The 21,176-nt window shown below is 44.2% G+C and overlaps 2 protein-coding genes across 3 annotated transcripts; both read left to right on the top strand.

Moving 5' to 3' along the window:
• Window positions 1–75: 75 nt before the first annotated feature.
• On the top strand, window positions 76–2,085 carry LOC128277740 (PRADC1-like protein). Of its 2 annotated transcripts, XM_053016248.1 has the most exons (4): window positions 76–468; window positions 549–652; window positions 727–982; window positions 1,043–2,085. In XM_053016248.1, exons 2-4 carry the CDS (start codon window positions 550–552, stop codon window positions 1,335–1,337), a joined length of 654 nt encoding a protein of 217 aa, XP_052872208.1. In that variant the 5' UTR covers window positions 76–468; window position 549; the 3' UTR covers window positions 1,338–2,085. The 2 variants fall into 2 exon arrangements, with proteins under 2 accessions (XP_052872208.1, XP_052872206.1); XM_053016246.1 differs by having other exon boundaries at window positions 76–652.
• On the top strand, window positions 1,563–4,379 carry LOC128278615 (alpha-L-iduronidase). The gene is made up of 7 exons (XM_053017346.1): window positions 1,563–1,924; window positions 2,276–2,469; window positions 2,529–2,624; window positions 2,702–3,002; window positions 3,102–3,920; window positions 4,002–4,156; window positions 4,288–4,379. Exons 1-7 carry the CDS (start codon window positions 1,563–1,565, stop codon window positions 4,377–4,379), a joined length of 2,019 nt encoding a protein of 672 aa, XP_052873306.1.
• The last annotated feature ends 16,797 nt before the right edge of the window (window positions 4,380–21,176 follow it).

Below are 21,176 nucleotides of genomic sequence, written 5' to 3'. Positions count from 1 at the left end.
TGTTTTTGACTATTTTTGACGCAACCCTGCATAAATTGCAAAGTGACAGCGCGCGGTTGGCGATTTGATTGTTGATTGTGGCTGCAAGTTTTTTGGATGCTGGCTAATTGTTGGGAGTATTGTCCTGCACTCCACGGCCTGAACCATCCTTAGTCAAGATGAAATGCCGGTGGCTGCTTTTTTCGAAACCACACGACGTAAAATGCGTGCGTTAGACTCGATGTGTAAGTGAACGTTTGGCACGTTGTTTACGACAACAACATCATAGCTGATAAGTAAACCTGCAGGACGATGTTTCCAGCTACTCCAAGGTGATGTGTGATGTGTCGTCGGCAGATAATACGCTTTTCAAGATAAAAAAACTTGATAGTACGTGTGCGTACGATTATTCGGTGCTTGCGTTGAGCGGTTCTTAGCTGCTGCCATTTTTGCAAACGAAGCCTGTGGAAGTGGCCACTTCTAGTTCAAGTAAGCAGTCAATCTTTTCGTTCAGTTCGTCGCTACCCATTGCAAGTTCATGGTAAACCGTTTTCATTGATGCAACCTAGTATGCTACGGCTTAGAAAATTGGTGCCTAGTGCAATATTAAAGTTGAACATTTATACGATTTGCTGCTGGCTATGCTTACTGGTTCCGCCTACTTGGAGCAGTGGTAAGTGGCGTGGCGCTTGCTGAAGCGAATGGACCGGGTTTTGCATCGTTTCGTGTTTCCTCCACTTATTCTAGCGAACAATCTGCATACGTACGATGCCATAAGTACACACCACATCATAGCGGGCGACGTGTTTTTCGAAATCCTCGATCCGCCCGAGCTCGAGTACACGTACCGGCTGAGGCCAGCGAAAGATTTCGGCGGTAGCTTCGGTACATCGTACAAGGCGTCGCGAGGAAAGCTGGTTCCCGCCGTACCGGCGGACGCTTGCAGTCCAAAATTCGTGAACGGCGAGGAACTTGCCGGTAACATAGCGCTGGTTGAGCGGGGGTATGTAATTCGCAAAAGCACGAACATATCACCTGTTACACACTTGGTTTAATTTCACAGCGAATGCTCGTTTTTGACAAAGGCCGTCAACGTTGAGGCGGCAGGCGGTGCGGCCGTAATCATTACTGAACTTGATACCGATTCCGACGACTATGACTACTACATTGAGATGGTGCACGACAACACGGACCGGGACACCGATATTCCGGCTGCATTTTTGCTCGGAAAAAATGGACTCATCATACGGAAGACACTGAACAAGCTGAAACAACCGTACGCCGTTGTGAACATCCCGGTAAACCTGACGTTTGTGCAGCCACACGAGATAAATCAACCACCGTGGCTGCAGTGGTAACAACAGTGCGATTTCCGGGGGAAACATCAAACTCACATTACCACCATCGGTTTCGTCCACTTCTGGGCGAATACGTTATTAACACCAATTTGCGATAATGAGTGATATTTTACCACAACGAGGCAAACTATTTCTGTGAAGTGAGTGCGAACGAATCGGCAAGACGACTTGATTGCAGTGATAATTAGTTGCTCGGGATTATTTCCTGGAGAAGCGATTTTCTGGATGGCTATTAAGATAAGAAACATCGAACGCCTCAAAACCATGACTCTGTTGGAACTTGCGCCATTCGCCTGGCTGCTTGTTGCTACACTTGCCTCGGTTCGTGGAGGAGCCGCCGTCCAGGTCGCGCCTGTATTACCATTAACGATTAGCCTTCGTCACTCACCAAACGGCGATCCACTCCACGTCCAGCGGATGGAGCCGTTTTGGGCAAGTACCGGTTTGTGTCCACCGGAGCCCCGCAATAACACTGCAACATTTCTGCTGTCGCGGGATTCACTACTGAACCTGCAACTGATTGGATCATTGACGGATCGTGCCATCAGCCACGTGCGAATCCATTGGTTGTTGGAGCTAATACGGGTGTAAGTATAAAACATTGTTGATTGGTTTGTTCATTGTTTTTACGGTTGATTTATTACTTTGTATGGAATGCCTCCGTTTACGAAATTATTAAACAATTGTGACAAATGATGCTTGACATAAGATACGTTTTTATTGTACAGAATAAATTATCGAAACAAGATTGAAACGTTAATCCTCACTTGAAAGAAAGCGAAACACAGGGGAATTTAATATTGAGAAATTATGCAGTTATGGCAAAATATGTTGACAGGATTGTGTAATAAATTCAAGCAATTCAGCAACAATATGTCCTATAACATCGTGAAAATAAAAATGAGTAATAAGCTCTTATTCAATGGGCTGTGTTACAGGTCAGGACAAGGGACAAACTGGCCTTTTACGTATGATTTTATGGCGCTGGATAAACTTTTGGATCATCTCTACGGTGTTGGCCTCTATCCTGGTTTCGAGCTGATGGGTGTTCCGCAGGGTGACCTAGGATTGCAACCGTACAGTTCCCAATTCTGGTCGGATCTAGTGCAACAGTTGGTTTTGAGATACACAAGTTCGTGCGATTTTCCAATTCGATGAGATGCTGTACTAAGAATTACATCTATTTTTAAGCTCGTTATGGCCTGCAGTACGTTATTCGCTGGAGATTCGAATCGTGGAACGAGCCGGATTTGCGAGGTTACAATTTGCTTAATTTCACCGTCTCCGGTAAGTCTGCATCACATTAAAAATTACCAGTATTTGGCGTTTTGGGACCAATGAGATCTTGTTCTATGCTCTTGTAGATTATTTAATGTACATTCAATCGATTCGCACTGGATTGGACGAGGCTCGCCTGGTGCTAGGAACATCCACACCCTTTTCACTGAACGGCCCAGCCGGATTGTTCAAGGAACAGAAGCATCATTTGTTATGTTGGGCCGCGCTTGAGCTATGCGCTGTACGTAAATGCCCTTTCGACACGATTACCTTCCACCGGAAGGGCAGTGGTCGATGGGCATCGGAGGTGCTGTCCTCATCGCGACAACTGCTGGATGACTTATTTGCTCGCTATCCAACCGTTCGCGGAATGGCTTTCGCAAACGAGTAAGTTTCAAGAGGCACATGTCCACGTTTCTATTCTTGCATCGGTTTTGTTTCAGTCGATTAAAATAATGTTGGTGGCACTTTTTCTGTGTATCGCAGTGAAGCGGATCCCGTAGCAAGTTGGTCAACCCCACGATCCTTCCAAGCGGACGTACGCTACGCGGCAATGTTGTTCTCCATCGTACTCCAGCACTGGTCGGCTATGGCCCGTAATACAACTACGTTTGGGAATTTCCGCTTCTTATCGCACGATAACGCTTTCCTCAGCTACCACCCGTACGAGTTTGAGCAGCGAACCTTGTTGGCGCGGTTTCAAATGAATGAAACGGCTCCACCGCACGTCCAGTTTATCGTCAAACCAGTATTTTCGGCTCTTGGTATGCTGGCCCAGCTAGGATCGTACGCGACCCGTACGCACTTTGGCAAGGCCAACGTGTCCTACATTGTTTCGTTCGAAAAGGACAAAAGTTATCTTTCCGTTTTGGCATCCCGCTCAAACGATAGTTCGCCCATAACGTGGAGAAGACATTCTCGGTTAACTGTGGTTATTCCGTTGACCATGCTGAAGAACAGCGCAAGCCGCAAAAGCTACCTAGTCGAAGGTTTGCAGGATGGGCGGACGGATCCGTTCAAGCTTTGGAGCGCGCAGGGCAGACCACCTTATCCATCGGCCGATCAGCTTGTTGCTTTGCGCTCGGTTCAGCTGCCGGCGGTGTTAAACGGTGGCCCGCAAGTTGTGGCGCAAAACGTTACCGAGGTGCGGCTGTCACTGTTCCTTCGCGCTCCGTGGATCTTGGCAGTGCGTATTTGTAGCGATATGCGTCCCCCGCCCGGAATGGTACGCCATGTACGAGTGCAACAGGTATTCAAGAAAGAAGTGATCATATTTTGGAAACCGCCTAAAATGGGTGACTCAAGGTTGGTACGGTTTTTGTTTTATTCCACTGCCCCGTTCGTTAAGTTGCTTGTACCTGTAATTATAATTTACCTCCAATTCAGGTGCATCGTGACATACGAAGTGTGGTACAAACCGGCAGTCCGACACGCACGGCGAAAAAGGTCGAAAACAACCAGTTACGGTTGGAAACCTATAAATGCGGATCAACATACGCCGTTCGCTTTCCTCCAGCACCGTGCTCAACACTCTTCCGGAGGTACGTATCAACCTGTCTATGCCATTTACTTTAATCCTACACCACTTTTCGTAACATAACGCGTAATTTTCGTGTTGTGTGTCATTGTGTCAAGAAAATTTAGCTCTTTTTCTTGGCTCTTCACTTCGCAGGATATTACAAAGTGCGTGCCATCGATATGTTCAACCGAAAGGGACAATTTTCTGCTGCCTTTTTCCATGTTGCTAAGACACACGTGTCGTAAAAGCTAAAGGTAGGATTTAGACGTTAAGCTGATATAAACGATACGCTGTTGAATGAGTGTCGAAACCGGATTTTTCATGGACATGGGCTAGATAGAAACTCCCAAAAGTTTCCTGTTTTCTTAAGAATCCATGCAAAGAAGGTCCTACATCTTATGCCTATTTGTATGTCTGTTACTCGCTTATCTATAAACTGACGAATAATTTTTTTTCGTTCGTCCTTTTTAATCTAAAATTAATTTTAACACGAAAAAGTACACAAAAGTAAGCACAGTGTTAAGTTTTATTTTATCTTCGGCTCCGTTTTATTTGATAAAAATAAGGCTTAGGACTAAATAACTACTAAATAACAGTAATACCGCCGGGTTTCCATTTACTTGGAAACGTGTTTGCACTTGCAGCAGGACGGAAATTCCAGAGCCAGTCGCTCGAATCTGTCCCTTCTGCCGTTGCTTGGAACGACGTAGACGTCGTAGTAGCTGTAGACCTGCTCGCACTCTAGCGTGCTTTTGCCGTCGGTGATCGCATTGCTGCAGGCCATGCCGATTTTGTCGCAGTGTTCGAAGGTGACGCTTTGATAGAAGCCAGGTACGTTGACTATGTATTGACCAGTCTTGTGGTGGAGCGTCGGGTACTCGTTGGTGCGACTGGAACTGCATAGATACTCATCAGTCGGGCTGTCCAGGCGCGGGAGCACATTTGCAACCAGGTGCTCCTCGAACACGTCGCGGTAGATACCACGCTTCTTCTTCAAGATGGCCTGGATCCGCTCGAACGGGTAGCCGTCGGGGTAGGACTGCTTGTCGAAGGTCACATCGTCGGAAGTGGTTGAGTTAGCACCGGGGGACACTGGCAGCACCTGGATAGGCGGTGCTGCGAAATGTTGGTGCTCTGCCACACTGGGACTGCGGGCAACGGATGGAACTGGCGTGGTGCTCCAGAACATCGGCATCAACGAACCGTTCTGATCCCGAATCACAAACAGGATGTTGCTATCGGCTGATACGTCCCTGCTGCCGGCTGGTTGTTGGGTCCGAATTCGCGAAGCACTCCCGCGCGTTAACAATTTGTCCGGCATCAGTAGCCACGTGTCCCGTTCGTTGAGAGGCGATGGCTCACGGGGCGCCTCCTGGGACGTTTTCGGTGCTCGAGGGCGTATCAATGGCCCGAAAGACATTGCGCTGGCCGGTAACGACGATCTGTGGATCAGGAAGCCGAATAACAGCCACATAACTACAGTTTGAACTCTTCGATGCGCTGCCATCGCAATCGTCGGTGGTCGTCTAGAAGTGAGGCTTGGCGAACGACAGTAAAAACTCGTGGAACGAATCGAACAAAACCGGCACACTCGTAGAAGTTCGTTGGATGAATGAGCCTTGATTTCGTTTTTACAACCTTATTTATAATCCTTTTCGTTAAGGGTACGGCGTTACACAGGTACAACAATAGAACCCTTAACCAACGGACACCTCACAGGTAGTGCGTTTTTCGCTCACTTGGTATTCCCAATGCATGCGAGTTCGAGGTACAAAAAATAAATCCACCACTCTGAACAAACGCTAATTACGATCCTCCTTTGCCTGGACCTTTCATGGTTCTAGTGAAGTTCTTGGGTTTTCAGGCGTTAATCAGTTAATAAAACACGTTGGCACACTGTGATCTCGTTTTCTCAACTGCGCACTGATTTTATTTCTTCTCTCTTATTTATAGTTGGATGCTGATTCCGCGGCTCCCACATACCAACGAAACTCCATCCCAGCGATGATGTAACCTTCTAGTTTTATTGCCCTTATTTGGTTCGAAATTTGAGAAACCTCGTCCTTATCAACCCCAACCAACTCTTTTGGCCGTTACTCGTCTTTGTTGGGCTGTTGCGTTTGCATCTTGAGTTTTCTTATCGTATGGCCGGGCGTCATGTCAATCATGTATTTTGCTTTAGCGTTGGGCGATTGTTAGGCAATCCCTTCAAGAACATGCCGATTTGAATATTCTGTCCTTTTCGGTCTCTTTGCCATTCAATTGAGATTGCAACCCGCTGCATTGGTTGGGTGCGTTGCATTTTATCGCCAATACCATTTTGGTTCTACACGCGTTGAGGCAATCTCGCTAGCCGATAACGTGTTCTGGAGGCAAGACGTTCTCTCGGCTTCTTTTGGGATGTTGGACGGGTTTAGGCAGCTTCATTATCATTTTAGGCGGTACTTCGCGCTGGCCATAAGGTTTTCAATGTAACCCGATGTATGACTTGACTCTAAGGTTTCGAATCTGGATTGGGTCGCATGCTGATAGCGGAGCCCCTTTGCGTTGCTGGATAGAATTCGTGGCTTGCGCTGGCCTTGGCCTCTTCACTAGGTCAGTGTGCTGTCGAACCAATTGTCGGATGAAGTTTCTTGCACCACTTCCAAAATCTTTTCAAAGTGCGATGTGATGTGCAGGTAAAAAAATATCCTTAGGCTGGAAAAAATTGTCACAAACACGCTACATGGTCATTGTCTCTCGAAACGAGTTAAATGGCGACGGGATCGTTTCATTTTGCAGTTTGCTGGAGTCTATGTCCTTGATGTACACACTGCACGTTGGAGGGCTCAATTAAGTTGGGCGACCAACTGAACTATTCATGGAGTGCATGAGCCACCAAGTTATTGGTTTTCTTCCCTTTACGAAACCTGTACTGGGTATCGGAAAGATTTCCGTTTTACTGGAGTAATCTATCTAATCGACAGAGCACCTTCTTTTCGAGTATTTTGCGCATGTGTGCTAATCGTGTTGGAAGGTGACTTTCCGGATCTTAAGATAGCGATCCATTTCAGGGTTTCCACTTTGGTGGCATAATGTTGAGACTCAACAGAGTGTTCAGTAGGCATAACAATCGTATCCTCGCCAGGTTCGGTTAGTTTCATAGGAGTTTGTTCGTAATATGGTCTATTCTTGGTTTGGAGTTTTTGGTGGACAAGAGAACAAGTGACAGCTCGATCTTGGTGACGTGTGCACCAATGTGATTGCACACCTTTCCTCTTCTGGTTTATCCGTTGCAGGTGTTTGAGTGGCTTTATACCGCACTCTGCACGGAGAATGCAGTAGTAAAATCTCGATTTTAAACGGCACAGGCCTAAGTACAGGGTGGTCAAAAACGCGTGCACATTTTGAACTACTCATTATTTGACGTTTAAAACGTCAAACTTGATTCTGGAAAATGTAAACATTTAGTAGACACTTCCAAATTTACGAAATGGGTCGCTTTCCGCTTGAAGAATGCTGGAATATATTAAAAACTTACTTCCAAAGTGATAGGTCTTAAATCAAACGGTAGGATATTTGAAAAGCTCATTTCGTTGAAGCTCATTTCCACCTCGGTGGCTATGGTAATAAGCAGAATTGTCGTTTTTGAGGTTCGGAAAACCCCCACGTCGTGCAAGAGAAGCCAATGCACCCAAAACGAGTGATTGTTCGGTGCAGATTTGGGGATAGTGGCATCATCGGCCGCCGTATCAATGAATGAAGAAGGAGCCGCCGTAACCGTCAACGGCGAACTCTACAGAGCAATGTTAGCTAATTGGTTCTTTGGTGAAATTGAAGCTGAGAACTTAGACAACATTTGGTTTCAACAAGATGGCGCTACGTGCCCTACAAAGACAGCCACGATCGATTGTTTGCGCCGCATCTTCGGACAGCGAATAATCAGCAGAAATGGTGATGTGAATTGGCCTTCAAGAAGCTGCGATTTGACGCCTTTGGATTATTATCTTTGGGAAGCGGTGAAAGATAAATGTTATGCAAACAAACCAACAACTATTGACGACCTTAAGAGCGAAATTGAAATTGCCATTGCCGCGATAGGACCAACGACAGTCGAAAAAGTGCTCAAAACTTGGGTCGACCGAATAGGGTACTGCGAAGCCAGTCGTGGTGGACATTTGAGCGAAATTGTTTTTCACACATAAATTTGATGATCAACCTTTGAAATAAATGTTTAAGCATCGAAAAATATTCAGCCGTTTTTGTTTTATAACCAAATCAAAATGTGCACGCGTTTTTGACCACCCTGTAGTTACAATCAACCGTTTTGCATATTTGTTAATGTCCTGTGTTGCTCCTCGAACGCAAGGTAATGATTCAAATGTTTCGGTAACCTATGGGGTCTTTTACTTTAGTCCATAGCCATGTATTTTTCAGTGTTTACAACGGGTTGTTATTGAGCTATAATATCGTTTTATCAAACATATACCGGAATAAGTAGCGAACCAAATCAGAATCGAGTATAGGCTGAAGTCAAAGAATGTGCGTTATGTTATTTATTTAGCAGGTATGGTCCGGTTTTTGGGCATTGATTAGGTGCAGTGCTGACTAAGCTAAAAAACGAAGCCAGTTACTTAGAACGTAAGTTAATATAATTGGTAGTATGTAATAATAATTGTTATGCTTGAAACGATCCAATACAAAATTCTTTACATGCTTTCCGAATTTGTTTGATTATAGAAGTTTTGAATGTCATTTACAGGTATTAAAAAATAGGTCACAACTAACGCAATTAAGTATTTTTCATATGTCGCTTGGCACGCAATATCACAGAACGAGGCCATCACAGCAACGTGTGGTGGGTAGTACATCAATGTACATCCAATGTTCAGGATTGGGCATCGATGCTGGTGAACGATAGTGCCGCGGTCGCCTGAAACAATACCGCAGCGTGTAGCGTGACTTCCGGTTTCCTACTTAAGCACGTGCTGAGTCGATGACTCATTGACCGGGTTGCTAATTGATATTTACCGAAATGATATTTACCTTAATGGTTGAGCTGATGTTAAGAATGGTGTTGTTTGCGGCTTTGCGGTTCCTGGTCACCTGATCATAGACAATGTCCGAGTCCGATCTTTGCACTGCGTTGCTACCGTGCCTGGCAGTACCTATCAGATTTCAAAATACATACTGCAGACTTCGGTGCATGTACACAGTTTAGTGGACGTGTACTGAGGTATCCTGCATGTCGGAGGCACGCGACGGAGCGACCTCATTCTATGGCATCATTCTATGGACAGTGGACTTTATAATGCACGTTTAACCGATTGATGTTTTATTGAAACTAATGTATTGTTTTTTAATAAACGAGTAACAAATTTCCATGTTAGCTCATATGTTTTATATATTTTAAAAATTCGATTTGAGTTGTTTTGGCACGACTCTGCATTTTGCTCCAACATTAAGCAATGTTTGAAAACCGGGGTACGATCGTTTCTGAAATGTTCGTACGATCAGGAACATCTGCTGCACAGCAATCAGCAATCCTACATTTCCATACTACAGGGTCCGGCAGGTAGTTTGAATCGAGACTGACAGCATCGCTAAACCTCCCAGAAGTGCATTTAAAATAATAATGTAAAAGTGTTTAGGAAGGGAACTTTTTGTATGTGGCAGTCGTTTTCCCGAATTTCACACTTCGGTAACCTGAAACACATTATTGACCCCCTGGATGGGACAGAAAGTGCATCTGCGTTGCATTTACCGGGGTTTCCGAATATTCGGCCCAGAGCGGGCGTAGCCCCCGGCCACCAAAAGCGTGTTACATGATGGCGTGTTTGGTCTATAAATCGTGCTTCCTGTTCGTGCGACTATTACTGCGGTTGCCCGCTTGCCGGCCGAGTTTGATGAGAATCATAAAACTCTTCGGCCAAAGCCCGTGGTTCTACACCCGCTTTTGCCCGGCGAACCCGTAATCGATGTACCCTTTCGCTGCTGTTGCTGCTGTGTGTCGTGCTGCGAGTTAAACTAACCTGAAGCGAAAAAAGAGCACCGTTACGCGCGCACCACTCGGTTTGCACTTTATTGGGTTAGAACTTTGCCACGTGGCAGCGTAATGTGTAAACTACTGACCACCGCCAACGCAAATGGCAGTGTTTTGGGTTAGTTTCGTGTTTGTGGGGTCGACGAAATGGCGCACTTCACTTACTCCCGGACACTGGTGGGCGCAGGATTCTAGGTGCCAACGGGTGGTACCCAATATATATGTGGGTTGTAATAATTTACCGGAACCGTAGTGGTGCTGACGTTGATGCAATGCATGCCCTTACGAGTGCACTACCTAGCTCGTCCTAGATATCGTCCGCTGGCCGTATGATGGTGCATTCAAGGGGGGGACATACTCTGCTGCATCCGACCTAGTAGTGACTTGCGGTGGCCATGCGATGGACCTTAATTTGGGCCAAAATTTGGTGGACATAATTTATGTTAAAATTTGATATCAATTACTTTAACAAAGTGTACTACTTTTTATGCGCTTTAGTTAGGGCCTGTAGACCGCAGAACGGTCTCGCTTAAAGTATTGAAGAATTGTATTCCGGTTTCAGCCGGCTTTTGAGTTCCCCAAAAATTACGTTATCTTACAACTTTCTGGCAAGATCACCCGAACATCTTTTCCCACAGATCCACGTGGTAGCGCCGTTTCGAATAAAGTGTACGTTTGTCTTCAGCGAGTTCTATGCTGGGGAGGCGTTCAAGTTACGTGTTACTACGGGAGGCACATCCTGATTCGTTAGATTAGTTCGCCCGTCATCCGTGGCACAGGTCGCGAAAGAAATAAATTGTTTGGAGCATAATCACGTTCATCGGCGGCGAGTTCGGCGACGGTGCGGGATCCTTGGACAAACTCGTTTGTGGAACCACTTTTATTTTCTGCCCGGCTCGAGGTCTCATGGGCAACTCGAGATTTGAGCAACTTCTGGGCCCCACTACAACCTGAGGTGAAGTGCTTGTTTTATTTTCTGCCTGTGGACAAAACAGGCGTTTAGATTGTGTTTCCTCAGATTTTAGTGTACTATCTGACCTGCTGTCGCTTCGTTTCGGATGATCTCACGGCCATCGGATAGTTTTTGTTAGCTTCGATTCCATCACCACCACTCCGACCGCGGCAACGCTGCCGTGGGGCTCGTTTTCGGTGCTTCCGGGTGCGAAAGTTTTTTGTTTTGTGTTTTTTTAGTTTTAGAGTTTCCTACAGTCGGTGAAGAACATATTTAAATTAGGTTAGTTTCTGAAGTTTGTCATCACCCGGCACCGCCGCGATCCGTGCTGGTAGGATTTTCATCCGGAAAATTTATACCACTTCTGGAGGTTTGTTTTTTTTCGACTGGGCCCCGGAGACTGCGACGGAATCTTGTTCCAAAACCACTAAGGCGCAGGACAGGCCTTTATTCGCGACACTTTTCAACTTTTCCGTGCCCTGGTCGGGGAGAGATTTGAACGATGAAACATAAATTGGTTGGTGGATGACTTTCTTTTTTGCGGGACCTAGCTCCTTTCCCACAGGACACGGCCAGGTGTTTTCTAAACCTGCCCGAAGCGGGTATTACACAACGTTAGTATGCTTTCATTTTAATATTTTTTATGCTAATTTTCAGCTTAAAATTCACTTTAATTGTTAGCGATATGAGAGTGAAAGGGGGTAGAATGACTGAACTAATAATAGAATGTTTAAAAAATATGTAGCACAATATACCCTTTCATTGGCAGAAGTGTGGGTTCGACCTAAATAACATTTAAAACCTTTAATAAAACACCTCATCAATTAGGGAAAAATGTACCACACCATATTAAAAGAAACTTTAAACTTAAAGTTAGGGTTATAATAAGCTTTAGGTTTAGAAATAAATTTAGTAGGATATTTGTAAAAAATGAGACCGCAGGTTTGCGTAAAAAGCTGTTTCTGTTTTAATGCCTATAACCGCACTGCACTCACCTTAAATTTTCGAATTTTCAATAAAAGAAACTAATCTCTATCATTAATGAAACAACTGTTGAACGTTGTATAATATGTGTACATTTAAATTATGTAACGAATAAATAAACCACGACTAGTACTACTGCTAGTTGTAGTGAGTTATGAACTGTTATCATCATCATACTTTATGCTTAATTGAACATTATGATAAGTTGATAACGTAGGAAATGCTCACTGCTCTTTTTGTATGTGAACTACGAACCTTTTGCATGTTACATTTCACCACAATCATTTAAGGGGGAAAATCATTTAATCGTCGAAAAATATAGTTGTGTTGTTACTCTATTTACTACTTTACTTACTGTTTGCTTACTTACGATACCGAATCATAATTAATAAAAATATTTCCCATGATAGGTCCATGCCTTCAGATAGGTTACTGGACAGCATCAACATAAACGGTTGGATGAACCGAGAAACCTGCAGCCAGGAACCCACTTCCTAATTACCAAAGAATACAGTCGAAGTGAATTCCTTGAGGTTTATTTAGTGTCCCCCCGGGAGACTGAGCCCTACGGTACGGCCAAGCAGTTTTTGTTTCGTCACCATAGGCAGCACCTGTGATTCATGGCATTATAATTCACGGCTCCTTATGGTTACCGTCTGGCAAAATTACCTTAGCCTGTCCGATGGCCACTTTACAACTTGCCGTCGTTTGTCTCGGCACCGTAGCCATCTCTTGGCATACTTCTTCACACCGCACAAGAGGTTGCCGGAAACTTTGTCTTTGTGTCTGAAGACTTGCCTCAGCAGTGGCCAGCAGGCCAGCCATGCTTGATGGAGACATATGAGTGTGTAGCGCAATCCTGTGCAGAATGTCAGATGTTTGCCCACTGGCGGCGCTCCCTCGAGAGGCCTCGTGTACAAGGTGTGCACTGTGGTTCCACAGCATGTTCGGTTATTTATCATCTGGCGTGCTGATCGGACCCGGAGGTTCTCTTGTGGTTGGTTTTAAAATTTATGCTCGCTGGTTTGGTGGCCTGAGAAAGAGGGACTTCCGATTGCCTCTAACCTTCTCTACGGTAGCGCCGGGAGTGCATGAAATTGAAAATAGAAAATTAATTAGCTTCCACGGGCTAGATGATGGAGTGTCATAAATTATCGTGTCCCAAAAGTCAAAACATCTGCGGTCGGGCTGCTGACCGGGCGTGAATCGAACGAAGCTCATGCATGTGACGAGCGCTGCTTACAGAGTTCTTATCCTCTGCTCTGCTACCTGTGCACTACGCCAGACAGTCCATCCTGTCCGCCACAGTCTTGGAATTCATTTTTTATTCCGCCCGGTGCCGTCTGTCGGGCACGTGTTCATAAATCAACCCTCGGCTTTTGCTCGGGTAGATAAACGGCATAAAAGAGTAACCATGTTGGGTTATTTCGAAAACGAGCTCCTTGCGGTGCGGTGCTCGGTCGCCGTGTTCCTTATCATAATTATGCTGGTCCCGTTGTCCGTTGATGTTCCTCGAGGATTGTCTCAAACGAATCTGCACGGACACGATTGGGAATACGTGATGAGATTAAGCTGTTTTGTTTTGCAAGATGATAAATCTCCTCGGAATCAACGTTTCATATCGAACATAATTGACCTTTTCAATCCACTGCTGAAAAATCATTATGTGCTTCGAACGGATCTGAGAATGGCTCGAAAGTGGCATACGGTAAGCCACTGACATCCATTTTTGGTGTTTGTTTAGCATGCAATCGCCTGATCGCCTTCTGATGGAAGCTACCGCTCAAATGGCGCGTCCTGGTTGATTGACATTGGTTGACGTCGTTATATTGCAAGCCGTGAATGGCGTAAAATGTCTACCGTTCATTGATGCACCGCAAAAGAACGTCCTGAAATAGGATCTTTTTATATCGTCCCCGAAAGTTGCGGTATCATCATACTCGTGGTATCATTAAATTAATTAAAAATATTTCATCATCATCATCATTTTATTAGATAGGCACTAGGCTAGGCCGGGGGCTACAAACTCCTCAGTTATGCTATGGCAATATGACGTTTTTTCTTTTTTCGCACAAAATTCTCCAGATTCTTAACTTTTACTCTATGGTTCAGCGGCAAAAATGGGCAACAAACACGTAACGAAATCTACTCTTCTACACAAAGTAATGGTTTTAAGTGTGCTGATAATAGCTTTAATCTTTAAGAAAGTTATGTTATACTTAAAAAATTGTCATATTGAAGAAGAGGATTTTTATTGATTATTGGGGCAGTGGTATGAAAACAATGCTCGTAACATTCCGTAAAAATCCATTGATAATTAATTGACTAGAAACTAATTAAATTTAGTGTAAAAAGAGGGATTCATTTTCTGCACGAGCAACCTTTTCGAACTGAAAATCATCTAATTACTACAAAAAGCATCCCATTCAAGATCACATCTCAGCAGTATCTCGACACAGTAGTCGGCCAAAGTAATACAATTTGCCGCAGGCCGCGTCGATTCGAAATTCAATTGCCAACCATCGGAACGTTTGGCCTCCGCGGCAAGAATGAGAAACTGGGCCAACGTTTACCCGTTTACTCTTTTTCGTGACGGTGGAGTGTTCGTGGATTCGTCTGAAAAGCCGCCCTCCAATGGCTTTTAAAGCGGGCCGCAGTGGGACGTCAACGGAAGAAATCGATTCCAGCGCAAACCGATCGTCGACGTTAGTAAAATGCAGACACGCGCCAAGTCAATCACCTCCAATCAGTGCGCCCTCCTGAGGCGTGACGTGATACACAGACGGCGACCAAAAACCGTGATCAACTCTGTGAAGTGCGCCGGCATCCCCATTTGATGGCCAAAATATTGACGACAGAACGCCCGCAGAAGTGCTTCACAGTTCTCCCCCTTTTTGTTGGCTCACATGCGCCACATACACGGAAACGATTTTATGCAAACGGGCTCTGCAGCATAGGCGAAAGAGTTTAGTCCTCCGATTCCAAAAAAAGCCCAAAAATCTGTTTCGCGTACTAGGCAGAGTGGCCAATCTGTTTGGGGGTGGTTCTGCCGGTGGGAGTTTTATTATATGCGGAGCACAACGACTTCCGGTAGTGTAGACCCCTTTATCTTGTTCCAGTTTTGTTCGTCTCTGGCCGATGAACAATGATTGCAATGACAGTGAAAATGAAAAAAAATATTTGAATATGGCCTTGCTCTCTTGAGTCTCTTGCTTTCTTGCATTAAATAAGTATGAGTACTTTTCTACTTTCGTTATGTAAGCGATTTTTCGTTTTCCCCCTGCAAGAGAGGTCAATTTCGTATGGCAAAGTTAATGTTTAGCAACCTTCGCGACATTATACTTTCACGTTTCGTGGCGGAATTGTCTCTTACTACTGTGGACAACAAATCATGGTCGTTTCTTTAGACTCTCTAAACAAGCTTTTCTCCGTGATGTCTTTCGATACAAACTTCGATTCGAGCGCTATCTTGTGCTTAACGAACCTCTAGAGGTCATATCAGGCATTTTTTTAACCAAATAGGACCTCATTTTTCTCAGACACAAAAGGTCTTCCAAAATGGGAACCCGTTACACCAATAAAACAGGTGAGTTATTTTATTATCTGTTGGCCATGGGTGAGCACCGATTAGTGATATTTTTGACGTCTCGGTCATCACTTGAAGTAATTGCTCGTCCGGATTGCTTCCTGTCTTCGACCATTTCTTGAACCTAAGACTGCTCATATCGTTTCATATAATCGTGTTTTCGATAGAACTTTTTCACTGGGGGCATTCTGCAATAGTTTTTATCCTTATCGAAATGGAATAATATTTTCATAAGTTTTAAAGAGGTTTCTATATTGTCATGATTTTCAAGCTTGATTCTGGAGACAGTGCTGCAAAAAAAAAAAATTATGCTTCCGCCACCATTGAGCATTACCGCAATTAAAATTTAAACATTTCCCGGTATTTTGTGCCCATAGTAGTAAAGCAGGGTTCGTCTAAGTAAAAAAGCAAAACTGGCCGTAGTGGTTTTGAAGCTTCAAAATTGTATGTTAAATTTCCGTCTTAAATTTGGCCACAGCGCCTGGCTTAACGAAAAACGGTTTCCCAATTTATTCATTTCGAATATTGGGGACATTCGTTGTTTGGCAAGCACTGTCTTGTGCAGCGCTGGATCGGCGTTGTCCTCCAAAACGCTGCGTAGCGGCTAGCGCGCTGTCAGGCCAAGCAACCGAGCATTCGGATTTGTGCCAAATGTGTGCCACGTGAGTAGCGGAATCGGCTTCCAAGTATACTCGTGACAGCCATAACGAGGCACCGCTCAACAAGCCGCCCTAGCGGCCACCTAGTGACGCCACGCGCGTAGGCTTAGCGAGAAGGCTAGGACCCCGTTCCAATAACCGTGTTTCCCTATCGACGTTATTGAGTTTCGAGATCCTGCGTTTGACTGACTGTGCCGTTTCTTGCGTGTGTGCATTAAAGGCTATCGCTCGCCAAACTATGCCCGTCGGTTCATGTTCATGAATGTTTCACCGACACCCGGGATGGGGAACAAACGATCGAACGGTCATGGGCCCCCTCGCGAAGTGGAGTGGATTCAAGTTGGCGTCAAAATTGCAATCCTTTCGCTGACTGGGGCCGAGGGGTGTAAGTGGAAGCCTCACGACGGAGCGACGCGACTCTTCGAAGCTAAGAACGTGCCTTGCACCCGACAGGCCCTCGTTATGCAGGGGCCATGTTTTATGCGGCGGTTTATTTTGGGCCAAAGCGACGAATCCCACCGGAAGGGCGACGCGCACACTTTAGCTTATTCTTTGCCTTGACATTACCACCACACGTTGGGGCCACCATACAGCCGCGAGTGCGATTGTGGCAGAATAGTGGCAGGATTTTCACAATTTTTCAGATCCCAATATCACAAGAAATGTAAGCATTGTCATTTATTTTCATGCATCGACAATTATTATTAGAGTGATGGAAAAAATGATTTATAAATTTAAACCTCACTTAAAATTAGATTTTGTCAACAGTTCTTTAAAAATGTTCAAATGAAAAGTTAAATATAATAGTTAAATCACCGTTACAGAGCTTTTTGCAATAGCATCTTTAGTTAAAGGAATAAGGAAAAAGCTACATGAAACCATATCTGTGCCTGCTGAACTTTTGGTAACTAAATTCTTGGCCAAAATTTCGGTCAAAAGTATCCGAAAATGTTTAACTCTTGCGCTAGATCTTCCAAGCCAAATTATGGATTTCCAAGTCCAAATTGTTTCGATTTAAGGCAACGATTTCCTCGATTCCGGTCGTTATGAAAGTGTTTCTGTGTGGTAAGGAACTAACACAGTTAATCAAAGCATCATTCAAGCAATCTCAACTCACATTTGATACCATTTAGTTAATTGAAATCATGAAATTAAAGGTAAATAGTAATCATAAATCAAATAAATAAAAGGTAAGTTCTTTGCTCAACGAAATTATCTGTCGTAGGCATATGCTTAAGGTCACAGTACTAAGCGATCCGTGCTGAAAAATTTGACAAATTGGACAATAGGTTCTCAAATTCGATAATAGGGTTTCTTGATAAATAAAAATGAAAGTATCAGATAACTAATACTTGTCTTTCGATTTCCATGTTCCATCTCTTGGATTCGCTCACCTCGGCCGCGGCTGTGAACTGTCTCGCGCACTCGCTGCGTGCGTTTATGTGTGGGTTTCTGTTTGTTATTCCGCACTGTTACGCAGCAGCATTGTTGCCTAATCCTCGCGGGACATTTTCGTCGCTTTCACCGCCGGGAACGTGTTGGGGCTGCTCGTTCGTTTAAGGATCTTGCCGCCCGCCAGGCGTTTGCCGATGTTGGCGATTCTCCGCTTCCGGGGCTGACTGAGAGCCACGGCAGCATCCGGATAGGTGACAGTTTAAAACGTTTGAAACATCGTCCGCTCCCCCCGGCGGGCGGTTTGACGAACAGTTTATGTTTATTAAACCAAATTGAACCACTGGATCCCGATCGTGACAAGTGCAAGGTCTCCTGGATGGTCTCGATAGCGGCGGAAGGCACATCACCCAAAATATCAATTTAAATGCCCAAGCGACCTCCTCGGCCGCGAGCGTGACAAAAAGGTGAAAGAGAGAGAAACAGAACGAAACGTGAGCCCGTGTTTTGATTTGCAGCAGGCGCAAAGCCGACAAATGATGACACGGAACACCGACCATCGGCGGGCGGATCATCGGAGCATGGCACGGATCGAAATTTATGAATAGTGAGTTTCAATACGAGCTTTAACATGTGGGTTCTGAACGGGATGTGGATGGAGGTGGTGAGCGACTCCTTGTTTTTGCTAACGAATGGTAGACTGTTTGCCATATGCTTCAAAAATCGGTGTTGTTGATCTTCTTAGGTTTCACAACATTAGCAGCATTAATTTTTCCCATCAAATAGAATTTATTTTAAGTTAAATTGAACCGATTGACGACATTCTGGAACTGCGTCAGATTTTTAAAGCCATTGTCATAGTTAAAGAACGTGGAATAAATCTGCTGATTCCATAGTTTAGTAGAATCTATTTCTTGGTTGCGAAAGTTGGTCCATGTCAAATATAGTTTAATATTCCGAAAGCAAACTAAGAAGGTAGGTGCTTTAACAGAACTCAATGTTCTCAATGAATGTTCACAGTCAAGCTGCATAAACCATTATATTCTACTGTTATTTTCATTACTTCACTGTGAATAGAATTTCGAATTAGTTGCGTTAGTTGTATTTGTTATGGACTTGCGCTAACGACTACTGAGTGGTGTACTAACGATAATATTTCCTATTCTTCAGTTATCTTTACCTCGAAATACCTATACCATAATCTGGAAACATTACAAAAATGTCTTCAATTTCATCTGGAAGGATACAATTTTAGGCTTTAAAAATATGTTTGCGAATCGGATGATCGGATGTTCTTTGAGAAGAAAATAAAGAGACTTCAAAACTTAACCAATGGAATTGGCGAATGCGCTCGCAATCTCGACACTCTTTTGCGTTTCAGAGCACAAAACCGTACAAGTTACTTGGCACAGTCAGTGGGCGTATTTACATCAAACGTTCTTCCGCCCAGGTATCATGCAAAGGGGCACGTTTCTTTCGTTCGTTTCGGGCTCTACGACGGACTTCTTCTACTCGATTGGGCGAAGGAACCGTAAACAAGCACCAGTCGGTGGAAATGTTTCCGGAAAGGGTCTTCCTTTAAATTTCCTTCCATTAACTTCGATGGAGATAATTAATACGGCTGTGTCAGGTAGTGCAATCAGTGCGGTTTGTTTCACTAATTTGCGACCCTCTACGCAATTCTTGATTCTGGACGGTGAAAGTTTTCCGTGGAAATTTGTGGTGATATTTTTGGCGGTCAACAGAATTACACCACAGCGCGTGAATGACGTCAAAACAAGTGCGCAGAAGACCTTTTCAAGGTTGTGTTTTTGTACGTTTCGTTTCAATTAAACGACTAAAGCGGCCGTAACAAATTTTGGTCGACGGTTTTGCGATGTTGTCCTTGCGGTTGCCAATGTGTACGGGGCTTACCGTAAATTAGTCTACTCACTATCGAAAATGTTTCATTTGCGCGGAAGATAAATACCTAGAAGCGTTTTGTTAGCACTAAAAAGTGTTAAAATATCTTTTTCCGTGTAAACTCTGAACTGGTTTTGTCACAGTTACAGTTTTTTTTGTATCGTTCTTTTTTTTCTCGTTTTCGGGAAATAAAAGTATGCACCAACAGTGGTTCGATATGGCTGGAAATTTTGTTGGAATACTCTATTATTTTACAGGAAGAATTTTATGGAAAGAAAAAGAGAAAATTTGCCACAATCTGTTTTTTAATTTCATAATCATCTTAAAGTTAAGGAAGCGTCGCATAACATTTCACCGGACTTCAACGTATTTCTGCGTAGTTTGCTTGTTCCCTTTCTTAGCCAGTACTTTTTGTTAAGGATGCAGGACGTAGCAACGTTTTGCATTGGAGTGTGTGACTAGACCGCTACGGTTGGAATGCGATTTACATAATCGAACGCATAACCGCTCGATAATCAAACGCATATCGGGCACGCAATGGACCTTTAGCTTCTTCCTGACTACGTCATCGCACGTGTCATCGCACGCTCCGGTGGACGTTGTTTGTGGCCTATTTTAGAATAGAATGTTTGCTGGCCCTTTTAACGAGACACGCTCGGGTGGCTCTGCCTCTACGCCGATAGGCGGTAAACTCTTCAGTTTTTAACCAAACCCTTGATTGAGTAAATTTAAGACGAACACACATTCCGCCTCGGTTTTCAAGCATGATGGAAAGCTTTTTATGGAAAGGGTCATATTAGGATAACCCCAAATTAATTTGCATTAAAATTACACTGTTTGGGTGCTGTCATGTCCGTGCATGGCAAACACTCGAGAGCTGGTGCTGAGAGCCAAGCGACCAAAAGCGACACTTATGGTATGGACCTCTGGCAGCCTTCTTGGCTAGGTTTTCTAATTAATTATAGAATGATGACAGTAAGTCCAGACCCGGTCTGATATTTCCAAGAAGTAGCACAAATGTAAGCCGACGGTTCATTGCGCAAAAATGGCCATGAAACCTTAGTTGCTTTGCGTTTGTGGTCTCGCTGTTGCAAAAAGGGGTCTTCGGTTTTTTGTATGAGAAAAATGTCGAAAGTCGAACGAGCCTCCGAAACCGGCTTGATGGTTCTGAAATACTCATTTCCTGCATACCATTGCCTACATTCGGGGCCGTCGCAGGAGTTACCGTAAAACATGTAGGAAAGGGCTTTTGTTATTCTATTTGTTATGATTAAAGGGATGAAGGACCGAAAAGGTTCGATGATCTCGTCAACCGCGCGTGTGGTTGTGGGAACGGAGCGTCAAGTTTTCGAGAAAACGTACGAGAAAAAGAACGTTTCTTCAATCAGCTGTATCATATGTTGTAGACGTTAGGGCCAACCCAAAGTTCATGATCAAACTGGAATAGTGAAAAATAATAGTAGTAAAATAACACAATATCAAGTGAATAACATAAATATACCAAGAGCGTTACTTTGTATAAAATTGACAACGGTATAAGAAAAA

The sequence above is a fragment of the Anopheles cruzii genome, chromosome 2 (genome assembly GCF_943734635.1).
Source record: "Anopheles cruzii chromosome 2, idAnoCruzAS_RS32_06, whole genome shotgun sequence".
Classification (NCBI taxonomy): Eukaryota; Metazoa; Arthropoda; class Insecta; order Diptera; family Culicidae; genus Anopheles; species Anopheles cruzii.
This window is presented reverse-complemented; position numbering and strand designations above follow the sequence as displayed.